Genomic DNA, 24,673 nt, shown 5'->3' on the forward strand with positions numbered 1-24,673 from the left:
TGGATTAAGAAGTACAAAGATTAATGAATGTGGATTTGGAATTAAAGACTTACAATACAATATGTAAATGTAAGAAATGACATACCTTCTTTCTATTCACTCATCTCTATAAGCACAAGTGCAGCACATAAAACTGGTCGGGGGGGGGGGGGGGGGGGGGGGCGGGCGCGGAGGTAAGGCCTCCAATCTGTCAATAGTGGAGTTTAGACAAGCACTACACTCTTGCCTCAATAGCTCTCTCGTTATTTAGGTACCTAGACTAAAAAGAAAGTGGAGAGAAAAGAAAATATTTGATGGTTTGGCTCAATTCCTGTCCTTACTACTATGGACTCATAATTCATGTCATCATAGGAATAGCCTCATGTCCTGCAGCACTGGCTTCTAAGGATAAGACTCTCTTTATGGGAAAGTAGGAGCATTATCGTTATCTCAGGACTTGCCTCATAGTTCAGGCCACACTAGAAATTGGATGGAAATGTTAAGAAAAGAGATTTCTGTCTGAGCAGAATATTTTTGCCTTTCTATCACAGACAAAACTGTGGCCAATGGCAGTTCACTCATTTTGCTTTTTATTAATATTGGTGGTGACAGAACACACCCAGTTTCATTACCAGCTCTTCAGGTGCTTTCAAACATAATGGCTTTTGTCTCCCCCATTTAACCACTGGGTCAAAGAGAGCTACAGAGTGGTGAAGGGACCACTGTCTCAGAACCCACCCTCGGAGCAGCCGAACCCTTTATCTCCAAGGTCTCTCTGGTCCTAAATTCATTTACATTTATCTGGCTCCCAAAAAACAACTTAGATTTTTAGATCTGCCTTTTCTAGGCAAGTTTATTCATATTTATATATTCACTCCATAACTTTCATATGCCATAATTAGAAAGTGTAAGCATATGGCTGTTTTAGGGACAAGACTTTCATTTCCCTGTTTGACCTTTGCCCGCTTATTCATCATGTTATCTTCCTTTCTTCCTTCCAGAAATAGCGGTGGTGACTGCTACCAGTCACCTTGGCTTATTGTCCCCAATTCAGTGGATAATCTAAGCAAGATTACTGTGCAGTGGAGAGAAAAGAACCTTCATTCCCTTCCAGGGGGACTCCATATTCCTAGCTATGGGTCAAGACTAAGTTCAGAGGTCAGAGATCTAGCAAGATGTTAGGGTGTATTTCAGGTCTTCAAATAGGAAGGAAACAGAGCACACCCTTATTTCCCTACCGCACTATTATTCCCACAAAAGGCCCCCAGGTGAGTACTGAGGAGCCTGATTGTGGTGAGGAAGAAAAGGTGAGGCTTGTGGCACCTGGGAGTGAGGACACCAGGACTCTGATCCAGATCTCTTTGGAGCTGTGTTCTGCATTATTCCATCGGAGCTGAGAGCATTCTTGGCTTCCCCTCAGCTCACACCTCCTGGAGTGGTGCCTTCGTCTGCACTTTTGGAAGACTGCCTATTCTGTCTGTAGCATCTCGTTGTTGTCTTTTTTTTTTTTTTTTTTTTGTGTGTGTGTGTGTGTGTGTGTGTGTGTGTGTGTATGTTTAACTTGCTGTTTCCTTGGCTAATCTGCATGGAATTCTTCTAATTCCAATAAACAGCAGTACAATGTGTATTTCCCTGGCTAACAATATGCTAAGCCCAGAGAGCATAATGAAGTAGGGAAGCAGGTTTTTCTTATTTGAGAAAAGAACACCTCGTTGGTCTTTTGAGGCAGATGCTCCAGTGCCAGGCAGGACATCAGTGTGACCCAACAATCTTTGCATTGCCTGCCTCCTTTAGATGCCATGCTTCAGGTTGAGGATAGCTCCGATCTGCAGGAACGCTGTTGCCCACAGAGTTAAAATATTTTCAAGGTCTCCAATGCCTGTCCTCCGCATCCATGACCCAGGGTGGGGCTGAGGGTCTTGACCTTGTCACTCTTCCCGAGGACAAGAGCAGAGGAAATGATAAATCCAACTGTGAATTCCGTGTCCCAGAAAAAAAGAAGTAAAAATCCTTCCCAGCGCAACAACTGATCCAAATCTTCTCTTAGTCATCCGTGATGCTTGCTGGTAGCTGAGAGCAAAAAAGAAAACGTGAGATTGGCTTTGCTGTTAAATGTATAGGAGAAAGGTAAACAAGTCCCTTATTTTCCTTTCCAAATTTTTAAGATGGCAATTAGGAGAACTAGCACCAGGCAGGCCTGAGTGAATACAAACAAGACCCCTGTAGGCAGCACAGTGTATTAATGTAAAAATATGCCTAGACAACATAACTTGTCAGAGAGGATTATTTCTACTTAGTGAGTCTGCAGGAGCCCCTTTGCTCCACCATTCAGAATTTGACTAGAGAAGAGAGTGAGGCGAGAGAGAGAGAGAGAGAGAGAGAGAGAGAGAGAGAGAGAGAGAGAGAGAGAGAGAGGGAGTCAGGGAGGGAGAGAGAGAGTCAGGGAGGGAGAGAGGGAGAGAGAGCGCGGGCATTAGTGAACAGCTACTGTGGCATTGATGTTTGAGCGCACTTCTGAACTGGCTTTGTTGAGACTATCAGTGTCTCAGTGCAGAAAGCATGCGCTGTCCCAAATCTGCTGTTACTATGAGAAATGAGGAGCTGCTTTTAAGGTATGTTCGGTGGCCTTTGTTTTAATGTGTCTTTTTCTTGTTTCCAGAGCTAGTTGAAACAACAATCCTGCTCTGAAGCAAGTAGCTTAGAAGAAGGGGGAATAATCTAGAGAGAGAGAAAGAAAGAGAGGGAAACAAAAATCCAGACCAAGAGACTGAGAGAGAGAGAGAAAGCGAGAGAAAAGGACAAGGACTGCTGCGAGCGAGTTCTATTTGCAGGAGTTGCCTTTTGAAAGCATATCATGTTTTTGCTCGCTGGGATCTGTGAGTGGCCAGTGGCTCATTTTAACGGCTCTGAATCTGGCTCTTGGTTTGTCTTTTCCTTTGCAATGCCTAAGCCTCTTTCCTTATTATGCACTCTGCATGGAGTAATGACCGAAAAAGGAGCTAAAGGGACCCCATATTAGACTTGTGTTCCAAATTCCGCTCTAATCTGGACTTAGCCTACCTAGATAGCCCTTCCGTGTTACCAGGTTTGGATCACTTTATCCTGTTTGCCAAAATGTGTACCTGTTTAAAGACCTCTGTTCATGCATGGCGTCCCGGGTCCCTGTGTGTTGAAAACAAATAATTTGTTTCCTGCATCTGTGTTAGGGTTCTATCGCATACCAAGAATGAGCCACTACTGACCTTTTGGAAAGCAGAGAAAGAATTATGAGAGAATTGGCATCCTGCTTTGAAAAATGTAGTCTTTTGTTTATTTGCTAGCAGACATTGTAGCACTGAATACATCTTTGGGTCTGACAATGGGACCCGTTGAACAATGGAGCTGTCAAACTAGCTTAATGCTTGTCTGGGCCCTTTTTTTTCTTTTTTTTCTTTTTTTTTTTTTTTCCTTCTCAACGCCCTTTTTATCTGCTATAATCTTGTTTGTATAGACTATACAGAATGAATAGCTTTTGGTACTGCTTGTTTGTGGTTTTGTGCTTTTAAAAAATTTAATATCTGCCGTTTGTAGAGCTTTTTGCATTTTGCAGCTATGTTGGTTGGATTAAGTTAAAGATTTATTGCTTACCTCTCTGTTAACTACAGAAAGAAATGTATTGATTGAGACTGCTTGTAATACCATTATCATTCTGGCAAATACCTTGTTATCAGACATGCCTCTACAGTATTTATGCTTGGGGATTTAAAATTTGTCTGTTTGGTGGACTTACAGAATGTAAGCAAGAAAGAAGTTAAGAGGAATATTTCTGTGTTGAAGTAAATTATAATTTTAGTCTTTATCACCTCTTTTGGCATACAAATAGAGAAATAGTTTAGAAATTCAAAGATAAGTGAAAACTTTTGCCCTTATTATTTTGGTCACAAACTATTATTATATAGCCTGTTAAGTTGTTAAGTTAAAGGTCTCTGTGGGACATATTGATTTCTGATATATGGTTATGTGCTCATAAAATACATTTCCATGCAGGGAAGACATTTCACACATCCTCAATTTTTTTTTTCTTTTTATGACATAAGCATCTATTTCTAATGTGAAAACAGTGAGACTTCAAAAAGTGAAAAATGGAAAAATGTGTTTTGAACTTCTTATAATATTAAAATCACTTTTATTCTCATACTAGATATTAAAGAATGGACCTTATAATATTAAATGGTGCCCTGGTTTTGCTCAGTGGACAGAGCATCGGCCTGTGAACTGAAAGGTCTCAGGTTCCATTCTGGACAAGGGCACATGCCCGAGTTGTGGGCTTGATCCCCAGTGGGAGATTTGCAGGAAGCAGCCGATCCATGATTCTCTCTCATCATGGATGTTTCTATCTCTCTCCCTCTTCCTTCTTCCCTAAAATCAATAAAAATATATTTTAAAAATAATATTATTAAATGGTAATTTATTCACATGACAATCATCACATTGAGGTTGGTTTCTGATAGATAGATAGATAGATAGATAGATAGATAGATAGATATTTTACCTAACATTTTAATGTTTTGTTTTAATTAGCTGCTTGTGCCAGAACAATATTTTAAAAAATATCAGTAAATTTATGGAGAGAGATAAAGGACCTAATTTTTTAAAAACAGAAGGAGAGTCATTTTAATGGGCAAAATTTAAAAATATTTAGTTATAATTATTTCCTTTTAGATTATATTGTGGTATAAATTAGTGAAAATACTGGTAAAAAAGGAACAAGATGTATTATTTTTGAAAACACAGTTAAGAAATAGTAACTGTTTTTTAGAGTTTGGACTTACACTTTCATTTATTAAACTTAGGTTGAAATGTTACAAAATACTCAATTCAGGATAATTTAAATTAATGTTACAGGCTTTAAAATTGCCTTCTCAAGTATAGATTTTTCTATGGGCAATATTTTCAGAGCCTAGGTGGACCCAAACGTATCTGCAGTATAATGATATTTTTTAAGTTATCCATTGTGAATAGAATGGATTTTAAATGCGTACTTATTATGTTCTCTTACTCCCAGTGGGATCTGAACTGCTCACTCCATCGGGTATGCCAATAATTGCTTTTAGGATGAGCTCATAAAAGGTAGTAATTGGTGAAGCTTTATAACTGAAGCTGGCCCACTGTTACCAGCACACCTAGATGCTGCTTTCATGGGAAATTTTTATTCCAAAACAAAGGTTGCAAAGCAAAATTTTTTTTGTGGTTTGGAAGGAAAAAATAGTCCCCTATGCTCCCTAGCTGCCTATCAGTAGCACACTGAAATAAAGAGACAACTTGGGAACCTCCATGTTGAATTTTTTACTAAATTACAATTATTTCCCTGAGATCAATTCACTTGGATTTCTAGGTAGTCTTGGGTTTAAGGGAGGGAAATCCCTTCTTACTTTGTTTGCTTCTCCTGGGTCTGATCCATTATGAGCCAGAATTTGGAGACACCCTTTTTAGCATTCCTCATACAAATTCTCTTTTCCTTTAGCCTGATGGGGAAGGTAGGAAATGGCCCAAAGTTGGCAAACTTGTCTACGTTTATTTTCATGACAGTCACAAGATATGTAATTTGCCATCAGTGTGATGATCCCCCTCCATAGTGACCTAAAGAAATGTCAATGTAAATTTTAATTCTAAGCCAACCCTTGCAGAAAAGGAATAGCAAAAGATTCAAACTGGGAAAATGGCTCCTTTCACACACAAGCCTCCGGAATACCCACGTAGACATGCTCAGCAGGCCATAGGCTGAGATCTGTAACTTCGATGTATTGGTATTCCTTTATTTATTAAAATAAATCCTCAACATTTTTTTTCTAACATTAGTGTATACAATAGCAAAATACTCTTCTGGGAGTGAAAAACAAAGAAGAACATTTGATTAATATTCATATCTGGAACTTCATAGCAAGTACAGATTGTGCTTAAATAGGTAGGAAGTCATTCCAAGAGTGAATCAATACTAATTATTGTAATCAGGGGGGTTAATTAGGTGAGAATGTGGCTGATGGGAAGTTCATTGCTCAGAGCCCTGGAAATACCAAGGTTGATGAAAAGAAAGGCAGAATGCAAAAGGAAGAGTGCTGTGTGGGAATGATTGCTCCGTCTCAAGGGGTCAGGGTTCGTAGATGCGAAGCACACCTTGATTCGGTTTAATCTGGTAGTAAGGAAATTAGAAATCTCCAATTTAGGTCCTGGTGTAGAGATTTCTGTAAAAGTCGTTGGAACTGCCGCTTGTTTAGTGGCATCTCGCCGAGATCCATAGCATCTTTCTGCACCTCTTCAAACAGTAACAAGTACAGTCTATTCAGTTGCAATAATGTCTTCGATCATCCTTACTAGCCTTCCTGAATTTCTTCCTACAGTTCGGTGATTCCTAGGGGACTTTCCCTTTCATAAAACTATTGATTGCTTCTGTAATGTTTATTGGCTTTGGGAATTTTCTGAACTCACAGTGACTTTTTTTTTTCTGTAGGAAAGATGAGGCAGCAGAGGTTTGGAGAGGGTTAAAACCTGTGGCATTTTCCTTAACGGACACAGGGAAGAGGGTGTCAGAGGAAGAAAAGCATATGTGAGGCTTTAATGTTGTAGCCCATTAAGACTGGAAATGAAGTGTTCTAGAGCTGTAGCACCTTTCTGATCACATGACACCAATCTACAGAGATGAGGCTGAGATGGAAGCCAAACATACATGTAAGGGGGAGAGAGAGAGAGAGAGAGAGAGAGAGAGAGAGAGAGAGGTTAACCCTGACTTGTGATGAGGTACACAGTTTTCTGCTTCACATGAAATCTTTAAGGATTATCACATACAGGAATGTTTGTCTTCTCCATAACATTCTCCTCACTGTGGGACTCATCCCAAGCACATTTCCTTGTATGTCAAGGCCATCAGAGTTAACGAAAACTGGCATCTGTGGGCAGAGGATGACAGTGGCCCAGAGTGACAGGTATTACCAGGACAGCTAGAGCTGCCACCTCAGCCCATTCCAAGTTGACCCGCCCATGACTGGCTGCTTAGGACTGTGATGAATCACTGGAGTTTATGAAGCAGGACGTGCCAACATGCCCTTGCAGCAAAAGAAACACTAGACTTTTCCTGTAAAATCATTCTGTTCAACCGGCTTTGTTGTCTTGGCCAAGAAGAGCTGTCCAGGGCTTTTTAAATGCCTGTCTTGAGAAAGGTGGCAGCTGCCGTCCGTAAAACTCTGCTGAAACCTATGGATGGCATTGCTGGCTGCTAGCTGGCGTGTGAGCGGACTAGAATGGGCACAGCTGTGTCTGATGCAGACATGGATCAGATGCTTCTCACCCCTCCCGGGACGCTGCACATCTCAGTAATTCAAGGGCCCTGCAATGTGGTTGTCTTTGTCATGGTATTCCTTTGTTAATAGCTTGGTCTGGGGCCCCCTCTCTCTTTTGGGTTCTGTGAGATGAGACGGCTCACTGTTCATTCATTCAGAGGTGATTTAAGAAGCGCTTCTGTAAATGAAAAGTGCACTGTGTTGGGGGTGGTTGGCATGAGTTCCTGGTGGCAGCAGTTAGTATTCCTTGGACTTTCTCTTTGGAAACTGACTTGGTAAAAAGGGATGGAGACCTCATTCCACACCCCAGCACCTACTCTCCATAAATCAGAATCTTCCTCTTCCCTCTAGATTAGACTGCTGGTCTCAGACATAGAAATGTCAGTGGAAACTCCAATGTTATAGGACAGTAACATTAAGACTGGCTTTCTCTTCCTTCCCACCTGCCAGTTCCATGTTTAAACAAAGATTGCAGGGTGGGAGTGTTAATGATTGAAGTTAAGAAATAACATCAAAATTTAGTAACAATCGACTCTATGCCTCCCACTATATTAGGTGGTCTCTTTTATCTTTTATAATGTAATTCTTACATATATCCAAGAGTTCTGTTATTCCCATTTTAAAGCTGGAGAAACTGAGCTTGAGAAAGGTAAAGTGCTAGGCCTAGAGGCACAGCTTCAAGTGGAAGGGATTCTAACTCAGAGCTCAAACAACTCCTTCCTTGGCCAACTTAAAGTATAACAATCGGATATTTGACACATTAAAGTCAAGTCTTCCTCTGGGGCTGCATTCCCATGGTGGACTTCGATTGGTACACACCTCCTGGTTTTGCCACTGAGTAAGCTGAAAAGTCAGAAAGGGTGGGGATAAGGAAGAGAGATCAACCAAAAGACTTGTGTACATGCATATAAGCCTAACCACTGGTCAACAGGGGGATGGAGGCATGTGTGGTAAGGGGTTTGGGATGGGACTGGGGAGATGAGGATAAATATGTGATACCTTAAACAAAAAAGAACTTTTTTATAAAAAAGTCAGAAAGGGAATAGAAAGTGAAAAACTATCAGCAGTGTTTTGCTTCTGAGTTCTGACCACAACTCCCCTCTGTGTCTCTGCTTGTTCATGAGGGCTTTGAATTAAAGCATCGTAAGCCTCACTTTTTTCACGCTTTAATCTGTATAATGGGAACAAATGTTGGAAGGAATAATGGAGTACTTTAAAGCTTTATGAAGTTGAAACATGACTTTTTATCTGTATTCATGGACAAAATATGTCATGCTGGGATCATAACCAATCTGGCATTAAAGACATATCGTGCTCAATATAGGACAGAGCCTCAGCCACTAAGAAGTTCACAGCAGTTATGAAACAGAGCAGTGGGTAAGAAGGTATCAAGTGGTGTAATGCAGAGGAGAGAAACATTGAACGAGGCCTTGAAGGACCAATGGTGAGGATGGGAGGGAAGATATTCTTAGAACACCCTGGTCTTATCTTTCTATTAAAAAGAGCAAAAAATATCCTCAGCCTCGTCACCTTTCTTTTTCAGATTCTCAAGGTCATTCACATCTCTCCTTCTCTCTAACCTTGCCACATTCCTCTGAAATAGGACAAATGTAGCTATTAGCCTCCAGAGAGTATGGGGAAACTAAGTGATTGGGTAACACAAAGGTTTACACTCAGCAGTAGAGACAAGATGAGAGAACACATTCCATTTAGCTTGGGTAGTTAGCTACACCATTTTTCCATGAAGATGTTAGGTAGTTGTTGTTGTTTTTTTGTTGTTTTAAGAGAAAGGGACAAAAAAAATCATTTTTCCTAATGGACTTCATGGGAATTAGCATCACAAGCAAGCTTAAATAAAAAGCCACTTGGGATTTTTGAAAACCTCTATCATAAGCTAAAAATGGCTAGAGATCTGAACCATATTATAGGGGAAAAAATAAATTTCCTGTGCTCAAAACCTTAATGTATTTTCAACCTCCATGTCACATTAATAGCTTGGTTATATAATTGCGGTGGGAATAATTAGGCTAACACATTGTACTTCTTATCTGAGGATCATGGTGGGTGTTGATATTCCAGCCAGTCATCCCTACAAGGAAATGAGGGCCACACGTGTGACAAAGGTCTAGCGAGGAATCAGAAAATTAAATGGTGTTCCCAACGTCCATCAACTCTGTGGCAGAATTCAACAGGTGTGGTTCTTAAATCGTATAATCTTTTTCACTCAGTTTGAAAGCAGCATTTGCCTCAAAGAGTCTAGTCTGCATGCACCATATCAGATGACTTCTGATCCCCGTAACCAGAAGCTCTTTGATGGGGCTCTGTCATCGGTGTGGATAAAGCAGATTCGTGTATTTTGTTTTTGCAGAACCCCAGACTTTTGCTCTCTTAATCCTCACTCTAATTCATTTGTTCAGGAAAAGGAGAGACATTCAGGCAAATGGGGCTGTCATGCCTGCAGAGATTTCCTCTCAAATTGAGTTTCTGATTCTTGTCAAGGGCTGTCTAGGGCAGCCCCCACCCTTCGGCTAAAACTTCCATTTCGCTTTCTTTGCTTTCTTTCACCCTCACCTGTTGCTGCTTTCTCTCTGGACCTAGTGTCAGGCCTGCTACTGTATCCACCCAGCTGCTGCCACTCAGCTGTTGTCCTCCATCAAGCAACCGTTTCTCCTTTTAAAATTTAACAACACGTGACAGTAAGATGAGAACTTTGGGCCAGTAGGGGAAAATCTTTTGTGGGGGTGGGAGTGTTGAAGGGCAGATTGCCAAGAACTAAAACCCTCATTCTGATAGGTATAAATTTTGTTCCTGCCGCCAGCCTGGCACCAGATAAGGGTACCTGGTATAGTCTGAAAAATCTCGGCATCTTCAAGAGGCCACTGAAACATTCCTTCGGAGTATTTTTTTTCCTCTCAGTGCCTTTGTGTACAAATCGCCATGCCGGACAGACAAGCCTTGTTCATCTTCCCATCCTTTCTCCATTCTCCTTCCCCATTTTCACATCTGAGACTGACTTCGTGGGACACAGCCTTGCAGCCTCCCCCTCCCACCCCTTGTCTGGAAGGAAGCCCAACTCCAAAGACAGCTGTTCCTAGGTCAGAAACCAGCCTTGGTCAAGGCTAAGGCAAACTCCATTTTTCTGGCAGATAAGCAGCCAACAACAACTCATTTCACTTTTGTACTCACCTGCCTCTTCAGGCACCAGCTGTAGAGGGAAGCTTCTGGGATTGTCTGGCTTCCATTTGAGAGAGAGAAAAAGAGAAAGCCGAGGGTGGGGGGAACAAAGAAGGCAGCAGCAGTATAATGGAGAAAGAAGGAAAAAGGAAAAGCAAGTTAGAGAGGGATGTGATGAGCTGGCTGGGCTCTGGCTTTGTCAGATCCCCAGTGCTAACCTTTCATCCCCTTGGAATGGAAGCATCTGAAAACCCTAGAAGGGCACCGCATTTGAGAGCAAGAAGGTATGTATGCAAAGAATGGCCTTCAGTCTGAGGGCCTCTTCAGAAGGGAGATAAATTCACCAGCATGTATTTTTGCTCTATTAAAAACAGATTCAGAAAAACACAATATTGCAAAAAGCCAGTAGCAGCTGTTCTCAAGGGAGAGTGACTATTTAAAATTCCCGTAAAAATGTAAAATATGAATTTAATAACGATCTCATCTTTATTGGCATTTAATTTCACTTAAGTTGTTTTAAGGCTGTGATAAAATCTCCATTCCAGAAGCTTTCAAAGGTGGGGGCGGGGGGAGAATAAGGCGATAATTTTAAACTTGTGATTGGTGATGTAAGTATTTATTTCTTAGATGATACTCTTATGGTGCTAAGAAAATATATATTTACAATGTCTCACTTAAGGATCTGTTTGTTTGTTTCCAAGCAGCTAATAAAACTGGGTAAGCCCAGAACAATCCCATGGCCACGAAGTCAGATGCTCTCTTAGGTACTTAAAATTCATGCAGATTTCAAATTTATTGGCTGGAAATGATGGGAAATCCCCTTATAGGGCCTCTATTTCCTGCTCCAAATGGCTTTGAGCACAGTGGGCTTTTTTATTTTATAAAAACCAAATAGCGATGTTAATAAAATTTGAATTTGAAAATGGGACAGGGGAAAAACGTTTTGGATTCTAGTTTGTAACGATGAGCCAGAAGGAGGGAAGTGGGGAGAGAAATCCTTTTATGAAGGTGGCTTTTTGAGTAGACAAAACAGTGCTGGTTCATCTATAGTCACATAGCTGATAGGTTGCTTTTAAAGAGATTACGATGCATAAAGTTATGTGTAGGGATAGTTTTTTTGTTTTGTTTTTTTTAAAAGGGAGTTTAAAGGGAGATTTATCCTGAAATATACAGGGTTGTCTGCAGGAGAAGAAAATTCTATAGATGAAATACCAGTCTCTAAGTTGTAGTATATAGATGTACAAAAATGCTGAAAGGTCTGTAGTTGAGGGACTACATTCTGGTTCATTGATTGAAGGAGGTGACAGGAATAGGATTGTTTGATTTCAAGCAGTGTGTGCACTCTATGTACAAATGCATTTATTAGCATTCTGCTTCTATTGAGGGTTCTGTTGTTGTTTAAAAAAAATGCCAATGATAATTCAGTGCTCAAACAATGACCATTGGACAAAATTCGGTTTGAGATGAGGCAGGAGGGGGAAAGAGGTTTGCTGAGACAGCACAGTGCACCCCATTCCATTGCCTTGGAAGGCCTCCTGTAAAAATGAGGTCATTCAGAAACTTTCCCTTGAAGAGCTTCCAATTCTTGAATTGCCTTTTGTTTGGGAAATGAATAGCAAGTTGATTAAAAAAAGAAAGAAAAGGAGACAATTAGGGAAGGTAGGGGGATGGGCCCAGGGAAGAGCTTGAGGTTTTTCTGCAACGAAGCTAAAACTGTGAGGAACGTCATGGTTCCCAACAGCTCTGCCCTTCATGGTGTCACCAGCCAGGTGGTGTCCTCAAGAGGAGCCTGCTAATGGCCCCATCCGCTCTCACGGCTGTTAGCGAGATCCTTGGCTGTAAAATAGCTTCATTGAAACCCAGTGTTCCACAGCGCCCAGTGGTCTGCCAAATAAGTCTAACTGCCAAAAATGATACCTGATGGCTCATTGCTGCACAAAAATTAAAAAGGAGCCCCATTGAGTCATTATATATATATATATATATATATATATATATATATATATATATATATATATATAATTTCCTGTCAAAGCAGTGAAATGAAAAATTTAAGCTTTTCATCAGGTGTTATTTGGTTGGGATTTTGTTTTGTTTTTGGTTTTAAGCTCGAACCTTTGAAATTTGTGTACATGTACTGATATCATGGAAGCAAAACCCTATGGGATGGGTGTATGTGTGTGTGTGTGTTTTGTTTCTCCCTGGCACCTACATCCCGTCCATTCACTACATTACTTGTGTATCTGGCTGCCAAACTATTTACACTCAACCGTATCCCATAAGCTTTCCTTGGCTCATGCCATCACTGTATCCCACATAAGAGTGATCTTTTATATTTGACCCCAGTTTTGCTTCTCACTCTAAATGGTAAAGCAAGTGTGCTTTGAAAACTCTGGCACACTAGCTGTTGAATAAGGCAATAACCTATGCACTTGTAATTCTTTCTCTATGACCTACTTACACACTACTTCACCCTCCTTATAGTATGATTAAAAGCTTCTTTGAATCCACGATCGCCTCCAGGGATTGGAGGCGAGAATTTAACAAACTGCTGAGAAGGCTTAAGTCAGTAAGAGGGCTTCCCTACAGCTTCTCCCAACTAATTCACATGCAATTAAGGGGAAAATAAATATTTCAGAAGTGTACATGTTAATGAAGCCTTTTCTACCTTATGGAATGTAGACATCTATGGAGCTTTATTCCATAGCAGTTTTGAAAATATTTTTTTTCTTTTGATTAATGCAGTTGTGTTCTGCTTCTGTTCTTTCATTTTAAAATAAGTTTATTAAATATAGTCAACTCGTTATATACATTTGGGACATATGTAAATAATGTGTGGAAAGCCAAGAACTGTCAAGTTTGTCTCATTTATCCAGCTAGTTATTAAAATCATTGAAAGACCAACAGAATTCTTAAAAATTTTAAGGTAGTTTGCAGTAGCTGAGGGAGGAATAAATGTAACCTAGTGTTATTAGGAAAAGTTTGGGCATTTTGAATGTGCGAATTCATTTTATTGCACCTGCTTTTCAATTCCTTATGAATCTAGACCTGGTTCCTCAGAAAGGCAATGCTGTCAAATGAAGATTAGTCCTAACCTTACATTCAATGGTCTTGGAATTAGAATGATCTTGGTCAAAAGCCAGCTATACTGTTCAGTTGAAGAAGGAAATCGAGTGAATTATGTATGTTTGGCCTTAATTGAATACTCCAGGCCTGTTACTCTATATTGCTCAATGCTTCAAGCCTGGATTTAAATTGCTATGTGAATTTAAATTGGTATATACATATTTATTTTCCTTCAAAACCTCTAGAGATGGTCAAGTCTCATTACTACACAAGAAATTGGTGAGAAAAAAACAATTTTTCCCTCCATATTGTGATGTCTGATACATTTAGCTACAAGCGGTACATTTGGTACATTCACACGTGACTGAATTGTTTAACCCCCTGGCTACTGTGATTAGCAAGAGGCAAGCTATTAATGTGAACACTGCAATTTATGATGTTGCTTTGTGAACTAGACCATGATGTAGTTTTACATACTTGTGACCTTGTGAAAAGTTCAGTTTCATCCAAATAACCAAACAATAAAATAATGAGAATGCTAAATTAGAATGCCACCATATAAATCCTTTATCTTTCAAGAATTTGACAAATCACGTGGGAAAATCAAACTCACCTGCTTCTATTTATTTGTAAGTGTGTTGTCATTTTTTCTCAATTCCTATCAGTAAATCAGTCACAAATCTTAAATAGGTATTTAAGCTTCATGGCCATTACAGATCTAACACTCTTCCATTAAGTCACTGTTGCTTTTTTATCCTCGTGTTAAATACTAGGAACTGGCAAATTCATGATTTATCTTTAAAAAAAAAACATGATTTATTACGGTGTTTCTTATTTCCATTCCTTTTATAATTCTTCGTGTTTTCAAGATGATACAAAAGGAATCATAACTGTACAGCGATTGATTCATCTTTCTCCTTACAGCTCTGAGTGAGATAAGTCCCGAAATGTCACTCGGGTCATTTAGGAGATACTGACTTTGGCTAAACCAGGAATCCTATTTCAGTTCTTTTGGTTAGTTCACACCCAGACAAGCCTATCACCCTGAGAGCATTTACACAAACACTTGGGATGATTCTGTCTCTGGTGACTTTGGGATTTGCTTTTGACCTGCACCACCCGAACTAGGCTTTGGCCACACCGTGGCACGGAACCTAGCGTCGCTTCTGGGGCCTCTTGTAAGCGACTGGAAATGGGGCATTAAGAGGAGTAGGGCAGAGTCCGTGCCTTGAGTGTTTCTAGATGCTTCGGGACCCTAGGAAAACTGGGGCTATTTTTAAAGCGGGTGGTGAGCTCAACAGTCCCAGCCGGCCGCCCGCCTCCGGCAGGTCCCTCCCCCGGGCGGGCCCGCAGGGGTTAAGCGCGGAGCTCCGCCCCCGCTGCCCGCACCTGGCGCTCCGCACCCCGCGGCCTGGGCTCCGGCTCCGGCGGGGATTGGCGGCTCCGGCTCCGGAGGGGATTGGCGGCGCGGGCGGGAGAGAATGTGACCGGTGCCGCCGGCTCGGGCGGCCGCCGCGGGGAGGGAGGCCGCGCGCACCTGTCCCTGCCCGTCTCGCCGGCCGCGGCCGCTCGGACGCGCGCACCGCCGCCGCCCCCCGCGCGCCCGCCCGCCCTCCGAGCGCCTCGCGCGCCGCCAGCATGACTTCTGCCTTCAAGCTGGATTTCCTCCCGGACATGATGGTCGAGGGGCGCCTGCTAGTTCCCGACCGAATGTGAGTGAGTGGGGTCCCCGGGCAGGGGGGACGGGTGGTCGGGCGGGCGGTCTCCCCGCGACCCCGACCGGGTGGCCGGCCGTGGCCAAGTCGCCTTCCCGGAGCCCCGGGGCGGGAGAGGCGGGCGCGGCAGCTCCGCTGCCCCGGGGACGCGAGCGGAGACTCGGGCTCAGCCTCCTCCGATGGGCTTCGGAGCCGGCGCCGGGCTTGGGGAGGAGGGAGAGTGTCCCGACCGGCAGGGCGGCGCGGGGACAGGGGTCTGGGATGAGGTTCGGGGGACCGGCAAGCCCGGGCGGCGAGGAGCGGCCAGCGGGGCGCGGCGTCCCGGGGCGGAGAGCGCGCGTGCACGTTCCTGCCATGGGCATCGCGGGGCTGTCGGAGCTCTGGTGGCCCATGTAGAGATCCCTTCTTAGCAAATTATCTGCTCCTCTGACTTTCCGTTTGCAAAGATTCCTTTCCGGTGGTGGGAGAGTGGGAGGGGAGAAGAGGAAAGAAAAGAAAAAAAGGGAGGGGGCGGTTAATTATAAAGCATTACAATGGCCAGGTGTGCTCTCTTGCAGACATGAGTGGTAAGTTTTTACGTAATCGTGGCGGTTTTGTCTGGGTCTACAGCCCTATCATTTAATCATTAATGTGCTTCTGGTTGTTTTACGTGTCGTCAAACTAGGGTAGTTTTTACTGGGAGAAGTAGAGAGCTGGGATTCCTGAGGAAAGAAAGGGAAGTATGCTTCATGCTTATCTAGTGGGTTTGTCTTGGTGGTGGCTGAGCTGGTAAGAGAAACTTTGATCATCATCACCTCAGCAGGATCTGTCTGTGTGTCAGGCGTGTGTGGTGGAAGGAACACCCGAAGAGAGAGAACGGGGATTGCCAGAAGTGGGTCTTAAAAGAACTGGAATATGTGAAATTGTCAATTATCAGGAAAGGATTTCGGTAGCGAATCCAGGCTGCAATTAATCTAGGAAAAAGGACTGCTGCCCTTGGTAAGCGTCCACATAGCATGTTCCCTATTCTGCACAGTGTTAAGACTTAACACCCATATTCTTTCTGGCACATTACTGTACTCGTAGCAATTTTCATGCCATTCCAAGCTTTATGATCCATTTCCCTGGCAACTAAGTTTCCCCTACGGTGCTAGATTCTTTTTCTTGTATGTTAAATGTTATGAGTTGAGAGATTCTTGAGAAACTCCGCAGCGGCCAATTATTTGAGCCCCAAGGATTTTTTTATTTTTTTTTATTTTTATAGGGCAGAGGATGATACTATCTGTGAAATGAGAATTGTCTTTTCACTCGATATTAAGAACATTAACTTGCTTGTACACACGATCAGGTTCATTATCTCAACTAAGATAATCAGATAATATAAATTAAAATATTGAATTTCTTTTTGGCAGTTGTCTCAGAGAAATTAATCTTGGTTAGTAACATTCCCATGATATTTGTTTTAAAAGGTCTCTGTCTTGTCCTCCTTAAATGTGTGTGTGTGTGTGTGTGTGTGTGTGTGTGTGTGTATGCTATATAGCTATATAATAGATGATTGCACATTAGCTTTTGAAAGTTTTGTGTGTTTTCTCCTCTCTAGAGGAATGTCGGGCTGAACTGAAGGATTGGCTTACCATGATTCTGAATTTATGGTCACCTGCTATGTTATGGCCATAATATATCTTGCTAATGAATGCTCTGTGAATTTAAAGTGTTAGTGGCCTCGGAAAGGTGCTGTCTCTTGTCAGTTAAATTATGAAAGTTTAATTTGTCCTTTTCATTTAGGTGGGTAAAGGTGGCATGTCCAAAGTATTTGCTCCGAATAGAGCCTTTGTTTTTTAGCTACAGAATATCCACACAAATCCTAATGTCACTTCTACCCCACTTCTCTCCCAGATGTTAGTTATTTCCAAATGATGTCCTTTGGAATCAAACTTAAATTATTTTCAGGGTTTGTCAACTATTGCTTAATTGACCTTTTACAGATAGAGGAAAAGTAGAGGATATGTAAATGATAATCTTATTGGTCTCCTTAGCCCTAAGAATACTGTACCATGTTTTCCGAAAGAGTTTGCAATTAACTCACATTAGAGACTGACTTGGGGGGCTACAAGGGTGTGTGGGAGGGCACTGACCAATGGAAAATGCTTTCGCCACATACATACAGTTGAGGTGATAGCTGTGTGGCTTTAATATTTTCCAGGCTGGTTATCATGTATAGAATATTGCCCTTTGCATTAAGTTTCAGTTGGCTAGATATTGGCCAGTTTCTATAAGGAAGTTAAATAAAACATAGGGGCTTTACTTGTGCTGATTTTTTTTTAAAGCAGCAGGATGTATTTTCGATGGTATTTTCTCAGGAGAATGAATACATTAGATAAGTTTATAAGATGTAATTTGTTTGAGTCCTGGAGGCAGATGAACAAATAGCTTTGGAGATGAATTATTACGCTTTGTGGCCCCATAAGCCATCCAGTGTTTAAAAAGCCCAGGTCACTGAAGGTTCTATAGTGTTATGGAATTATTAGGACATATGCTTCTAAGTCTTGGGGTTTTAATATTCATTAATAAACTGTAAGTGGAAATGGACCCTTTAAATTATCCTAACTAGTAAAGTTTTGTTGTATCATTTGTAACAAAGATGAAAATAAAATAGGAACTGATTTTTTTTAAAATGTGTTTTAAACTGGGGTAGCTGGTTTTGGATTATTGTTGGGGGTTATCCTTCTTTGTCTTACTTTTGAATGATCATATATTCAATGAGGGTTTCTATAAGTTTTTTTTTTAATTTTGAACAAAAATATAAGAAATAATATCTTGGAGATGAGAAATTACAGATGGGAAAATCTATAAATGCAACTGAAAAAATTTTAGTTCAGATTATGATGTTAAAATAACATGCTGAGAAGAAACTACCAATAAAATGAAATTTTATTTCCCCCCACCCCCTCAATTGGTAAGTAACCTTATTGAAAATGATAGAAGTTATCCTGAGTGTAAATTCATCATTTGGTGAATTCCCTGCTGTTCATTAAATCCTCTCAAGTGAGGATAAATAGGAATATTTATCAGTGTCTAATTGAACTGATACTTGGTTCTAGGGATGTCATGGTTAAAGTTGAAAGAGGCGCCAGAGACCATCTCATCGGCCCTTATTTTATAGATTAAGAAATGATTAGAGGGACAATTCGACCAGTCCAAGAAGGCAACATAATCACTGCCTTCCCCCCTTCTCCCCTGATATGCCCAAAGCAGGAGTCGTTAATGGAATGCCTGCTATGTCTCAAGACACTGTGTTTACAGTCTCTAACCTTCACAGTAGATCTGCAGAGTGGTTATTACACTCATTATACAGGTTATCCTGAAAGAGGTTACATACTTGCCTGTGCCACATAGGCTGGAAGTGGAAAAGCTGTGGTTGGCTTGTGTGTGTGTGTTACATAAATGCATGCTCACATGTTAATTCGAGAGAAGAGAGATCAGTGAACTAAACAAGACTTTTTTTTTTTTTTTTTGGTCAGAAAAACAAAATGGTGCTACGTGGGAATGAGTGAGCATTATAGGAAATACATACCATATCAAGTTTTCAGACTTCACTATCTAATTTTATTTAAACTGAGTTTCTTATTCTCTGATTTGATTCAAATTGGCACTGTTATTTCATATTTCAGTTAACTAAAGAGAATCTATTTTAATTAAAAATACATTTTTGTTTATACAATACAAGCAAATTGAAAGTCAGAAGCTGTGTGTCTTTATTTTTTTTTATTTTTTAAGGTGGCATTTAAAGTGTTTTTGGAAAATGCCATTACAAATAATAAAGTACAGAGATTACTGAGATTTATCATATGATCCATGATGATCATGAGAGAAAATTAAAACGAGGAGACTCCAAAGAAAAGATCTAGGCATACAGTTTTTTTAAAGATGCCTAAAACATTTTTTTAGGTGGGATTTCTCGGGTGACACTGCATATTTTAATATCAGCTGCATCCTGAGACCCAAAACTCACCCCACATCTGCATTTAGAACACTGGTGTTAGCTTTGATCTGGGTAAGAGGTATTGCTTTACTTGTTAAGTCTTGCTGTTTAATTGTAATTTGCTGGATTGAGGTTACTTTGGCATCTGTTGTGGAGATGCAGTGAACTGGGGGGAACAAGAACCTTGCAAAAACAAGATTAAAAGGATATAGGGTTTTCAGATATGAACCTAGTAATTAAGATTTCATGGGACCTCTTGGAATGTTTTTCACCTCAGTGTTTTTCCTACTCAACAACAGCAATAATAACAGTATATTCGGCCTCTGATAAAAGACCGCATTCTTACTCTCCTTCCCCCGCCTTTTCTTGTTAACACAAATCCCCAGACTTTTCTTTCTCTTTATCCCTTACTTGTGGTTTGTTTTCTTATAAGTTAAATACTCATTCATTTCTTATAAAAAGAGAGGTAATGTTTGGGCACACACAATAATCTGATAAACTGTCAGACAACCAGCACAGATATGATGTGTAGGTATTATGCCAAAATTGGGGTGGAGTTCCTTGTGGAGGTTTATGGGTAGATTCAGGAGACCAGATATCAACAGGGGTCTGATGCCACTGTAGTGAATGAAAGACAAACCTCACAACTGCAAAACAATACTATGAACATCCCTTATCGTGTTTGCATTTCGGTGGAAACTCGATAATTTTCAAGGGGTTGCAAGGAGAGGCGTTACTAAGTCATTCATGTGTTGCACTTCTGTGCTGAACTTCACCCAAACTTCGTTGGTATTTCCAGTTTAGAGTGTTAATGCCAGCGGGTTCCATTTTTTTCAGGGGAGTGTCCCCCGTTTTGCTGTTTGTTCGCAGATCAGGACTCGACAAAGGAGTCAGCCATTTGTCCCTATCATCTGTGTTCCAGGAAACGGCAGAAGGGAGAGCTGGGAAGGCTGGAATGATTGCCAGTTGTTCAGCACCTGCACGTGCTCATGCCTTCGTGTCTGTGCCACTGCCGGGGAGGGGCGGTAATCTAACAAAGCCGCCATCAGCCCTGTGCTACTTGTGTAGCAGAGCAGAAAATGTATTTTTATTTTTCCCTAAGAAAAAGCTCTTGCTCAATCTAAGAGAAATGGAGTTGTGCACTCCTGGGAAAAAACCTTTGAGGGAAACAAAAACCAATTAGCTCACTAAATGGTGCCGCTCTCAGGTAATTGTCAAATAATCATTCCCCTTCAGCGTCATCACTGTTTAATTGTGCCATCCAATATTCTGCTCTGGATGTGGATGGGGAGGGATGGAAACTTCACTTCTCTCCCGGGATTTCCTTTTTCATTTACTGAGAGCCTTAGACTCCTCTTAAAGGACTGTTAAAAGAAAGGGGGAGACTGAGCCACTTCCCTCTTCCCATTTGTCCTGACTCACAACAGAAAGTGATTACTCCAACTAGCTTTGTGGAAATGCAATCCCAGTTATGCAGCTGGAAATGCCAGTGAGCGTGTCTGAGATTTCCACGATCTCCCTGTGGCACCCAGAGCTTTATGGACTGTCTGTTTTCGCAAGTGCAGGTTTATATTATGCTCCGAGACTGAGAGCGATGCTTTCAAATCGGCTGATGATGTAAAATGGAATGCTAATAAATATGTAATCATATGGCTCTCAAAATGACAGATGAGTACAAATTTGTTTTTTGGTTAAATTTTAATTACTCCTTGGAATGAATGCCTCAAAGCTAACTTGCCAGCAAATTATTAGACCCATTTTTTTTCTCCCCTATCTTATGTATGCAAATTAAGTTTAGGCTGCATATGGACTAAAATACCATTTCCGTTTTATTATTCTGGACTTTTCTACCAGACTCATTTGGCTTTTTACATAAGGTCAGATTTTAAATAAGGAAATCTACTCTGATGAGACCTCGGTTTAAATGAGTTGTGCTCCCTTTAAGAGTCTTACAGATAGATGACCTATGCACAGAATTTCTTTGACCAATAGAGCTTTAAAGGAGGGGAATGCAGAATGTTTTGATTTTAAGCCTTAGTAATGAAAGAAATCAAGGAGCTTCTCCTCTCTAATGAAACCGTATGGTTCTCTCTGTTACCACCACAGAAATAAGTTCCCACAACCCACCCACCAGCTGCTTTGTCTGACATTTATAGGCTCAAATAAGACTGGCGATTTCCTCCTTTTGCACGTGATGGTGTTGACTCAGTCCTCACAGGGAATACAGTTAATTTTAGATGATTTATTTAACACTTTGACATAACTTTGGACAGCTTGAAATTTTTTTTATTTTTTAGTACCATAAGAGTGAATAGTTCTTCAGCTTCCATAGTAGGATAAAACATCCTATGATGTTATGCTGAAAGGCTTATATTCCAGGCTTTCTCTAAAGAAAGTGCATAGCTTGACTTAGGCTCATTAAATTTTAAGGTGGTATTTTATATCCTTTTCCAGGAATTATGTCTTCATTTCTTAGTCTTCCCCTGAAGCAGGAAAGTTGTACCACATTTATCTGATACAGACTCAGTCCTGTAGGCTAAAAGAACAAAATATGTTTTTATTGACCTGGCTGTGGTCAACGGACATAAAATACGTGTACACACACATGTATATATGGAAAATGTATGGAAAAACTACTTATTGGGCATAATGCTCAACTTTCTTGAAATAGCTTACATTTAATGGTCTTTGGCTATAAAAGTTATGAAACTGTTGCCCATCATAATATGTGTTTACATATTATTACATTTGTAACTGAAAAATTAAAGATTCAGGAAGGATTAACATCTTGACCAAAGATGTGCTTCCAATTAGTGATGTAGCAGTAAATCGGTCTCAGGACTTGATTTTTTTGACTCTTCGGCCCAGACCTGTGGTCAGCAAACTTCAGCTCAAGAGCCACATGTGGCCCTTTGGCCCCTTGAGTGTGGCTCTTCCACAAAATACAATGGCCTGGACGAGTCTATTTTGAAGAAGTGGCATTAGAAGGAGTTTAAGTTTAAAAAAAAATTGGCTCTCAAAAGAAATTTCAATCATTGTACTATTGATATTTGGCTAAATGAATTTGCCGACTACTGGACTAGACCCTCAGAGTGGCTTCTATTACAGGTGTGAAAAGTAGTTCACTCTGCTGATACTGTCACACCTGACTGGGTGACACGCTGACCCAGTGTAGTGACCCTGACTATCCTTGCTGCAAACTCCCTGAACCTGGGGGTCATTTCTAGTTCTCAGTTACAATGAAGATGTTGCTACTGTTGAGATCTTTTAGGCTTAGAGTAAGAAGAAAGACTCTTCCCAGGAAAATCTGGGCAGTAGACCTAAAATTGATTCTTTCTTGGGTAGACACAGCTGGCCCTGGCCAGACCAGATTTCTGGCTGCTGCCGCATTTTATGGTACCCATTTATATTAACTCATAGCTTCCTGTCACTATTGAAAGGAATCCTTGAAATTGTGATTGTGTCTAATGGGCAGCCAGCACATAAACTGAACCTCTTAAAAGGCTAACGTCAAAGGAGATTGATGGACCTACAAGGGGGCAGATTGGCATAAACCAACTGAAACACGCATGATCACGCTCACCCGGCTCTTTTCCCTTTGCATCTCCAGAGAAAGACATTGGGTGTCACCCAAGTGAACAAATACAGCTTGAGGTCTGACATGTCATCTTCCCCTTGAGAACTCTTAGAGGGACAACAAAGGGGAAAGCTGCTATGAAAAAGCATAGAGGAGGAGGAAAGCTTTTCGCATAAAGGATGCATGTGCATTTTGTTAGGTTGTTTTTTCTTCTCCCCCGAGTCTTTGTGCCCCAGCTTAGATTCCTTTAGGTCACGTGTCAAACACAAGGCCCACGGGCCAAATCCGTCCTACCAGGCCTTGCAATGTGGCCCGCACCGCGCTGTCATCACTGCACTCCGCTGCGTTTCCATCACAGTGACAGTTGATGACTGTTCAGTAAACCATTCGGCCCGCGATTTAGGCTGGATTTTAGATTTTGGCCCCTTCTCTGATTGAGTTCGACACCCCTACTTTAGGTGATGAAGGGGATAGCTATTTTTGATGATTTCTTTCTGCCTTTTTAAAAACATTTTACTGATTTTGTATCTTTTCACTCTTCTCTAAGATTAAATGGACTTCTCCGAGACCAGTTCATCCACTTCTGAGTAGTTTTCTAAATTTCAGGAGAAGGGGCCACATCTGTCCACCACACAGTTCTGAGCATGGGAGCCCTGCGAGGGGGGCAGTATCTGAGCAGCTCAGTCACCACTGGGAGTAAAATTCCACTGGAGCAGCTGCATGTTTCTGAGCATAAAACTGTATTTTGACTTCTTCCTACATTGTGGAAGGGGTGTTGAGTTTTCTGGTTGAGCATAAGGGTAGCATATTTCAGAATGATTAACTTTATGGATGTCATTGTCGTGGCCAGCTATATTTGGCTCTGCTGCAGCTGTGTTTGCTTTCTCAAAATTGTCACCAGGAGGCCTCCAACTGCAATCATTCCCTTCCGTCATGCTGGTAACATCTTTCCTTGTGACTCCCGTTGTCCATCCAGCCATCTTTCCCAGTGTCAGGATTTAAAGGCAACTCACAAGTCCTTTGGAAAGCCCAAATGCTGGCTAACATCATGGCAGCTCCATCTCCAGGCGATTTCTGCATAGGAAGTCATCTTTATTTTACATCTCATGCTCCCTGTTGGCATCCTTCCTTTTCACAAAAAGCTACAATTTTCCCGACTCTTCTTTTCCTCCTCCTCTCTTACTCTTAGGTGTCAAAAAGTCACTTACAACATCTAGTGATGGGCAGTGTTCCCTCCTTTTCTGTGGGACCAGGGCCTGGAGCACGCTTTCACTTCTGACTGCTAGAGGTGCCTTATAAGCCCTGTGTGCAGAGGAGGTTTAGGGAAAACATTTTTTCCCCCCTCTTCATGAAACACTTGCCATTGAATTTACTTTCTCTCAGGGAGAATCTGGGAAACATTTTTTTTTTTTTCTTCATACAGAAATCAAGTCTATGGGCTGTTGGTGAATTCTAACTTTTAGCTAGAAACCACTTCCTCTTGGATTGTTTCTGCTTGCAGGGACACACACACACACACACACACACACACACACACGCCCCCTGCCTCCGGAGGGAGCTGTTTGTGTGCAGCAGAATGGAATCCCTAGGAAGACTCCTCAAGGTCTCTCCAGCACTGGGTCAGAAGGTAGATCTTCAGGGCCGAGCATCCTTCACCAAGCAGCAGCCTCCTGCATTCTCTTGGCTGCGTTCTGACTTGTTCCATGCCCCCTGCAAATCTCAGGTGACTTGTCAAGATTTCTCATCTAGAAAATAAGGATAATAAGATATGCTTCTTGCCTGTCCCACTGTATTACTGTGAAGCGCATACTGGGAAAGGAATGACAACCTAAATATTTTATGGCTTCATGGTACTTAAAAGTGACCACAAGTTCATCTGCATTGCCTG

General features: G+C 41.4%; 1 protein-coding gene across 11 annotated transcripts in view; it reads left to right on the top strand.

The window, feature by feature from the left end:
- The window catches only part of CELF2 (CUGBP Elav-like family member 2), a 534,510-nt gene that overhangs the window by 212,084 nt on the left and 297,753 nt on the right, over positions 1-24,673 (top strand). For 4 of the 11 annotated variants that reach the window (XM_036407799.2, XM_036407807.2, XM_036407817.2 and 1 more), the window contains exon 1: positions 14,936-15,244. The exons of 2 other annotated variants lie outside the window; for them this stretch is intronic. In XM_036407799.2, the coding sequence (XP_036263692.1) occupies positions 15,171-15,244 (74 nt within the window). In that variant the 5' untranslated portion in view covers positions 14,936-15,170. Of the gene's footprint in view, positions 1-2,464; positions 2,592-14,932; positions 15,245-24,673 lie in introns of those variants that run through there. 5 more of the 11 variants (XM_036407828.2, XM_036407838.2, XM_036407878.2 and 2 more) reach the window with 4 other exon arrangements.

This window comes from Pipistrellus kuhlii, unplaced genomic scaffold, assembly GCF_014108245.1.
Source record: "Pipistrellus kuhlii isolate mPipKuh1 unplaced genomic scaffold, mPipKuh1.p scaffold_m20_p_1, whole genome shotgun sequence".
In the NCBI taxonomy this organism is placed as follows: domain Eukaryota; kingdom Metazoa; phylum Chordata; class Mammalia; order Chiroptera; family Vespertilionidae; genus Pipistrellus; species Pipistrellus kuhlii.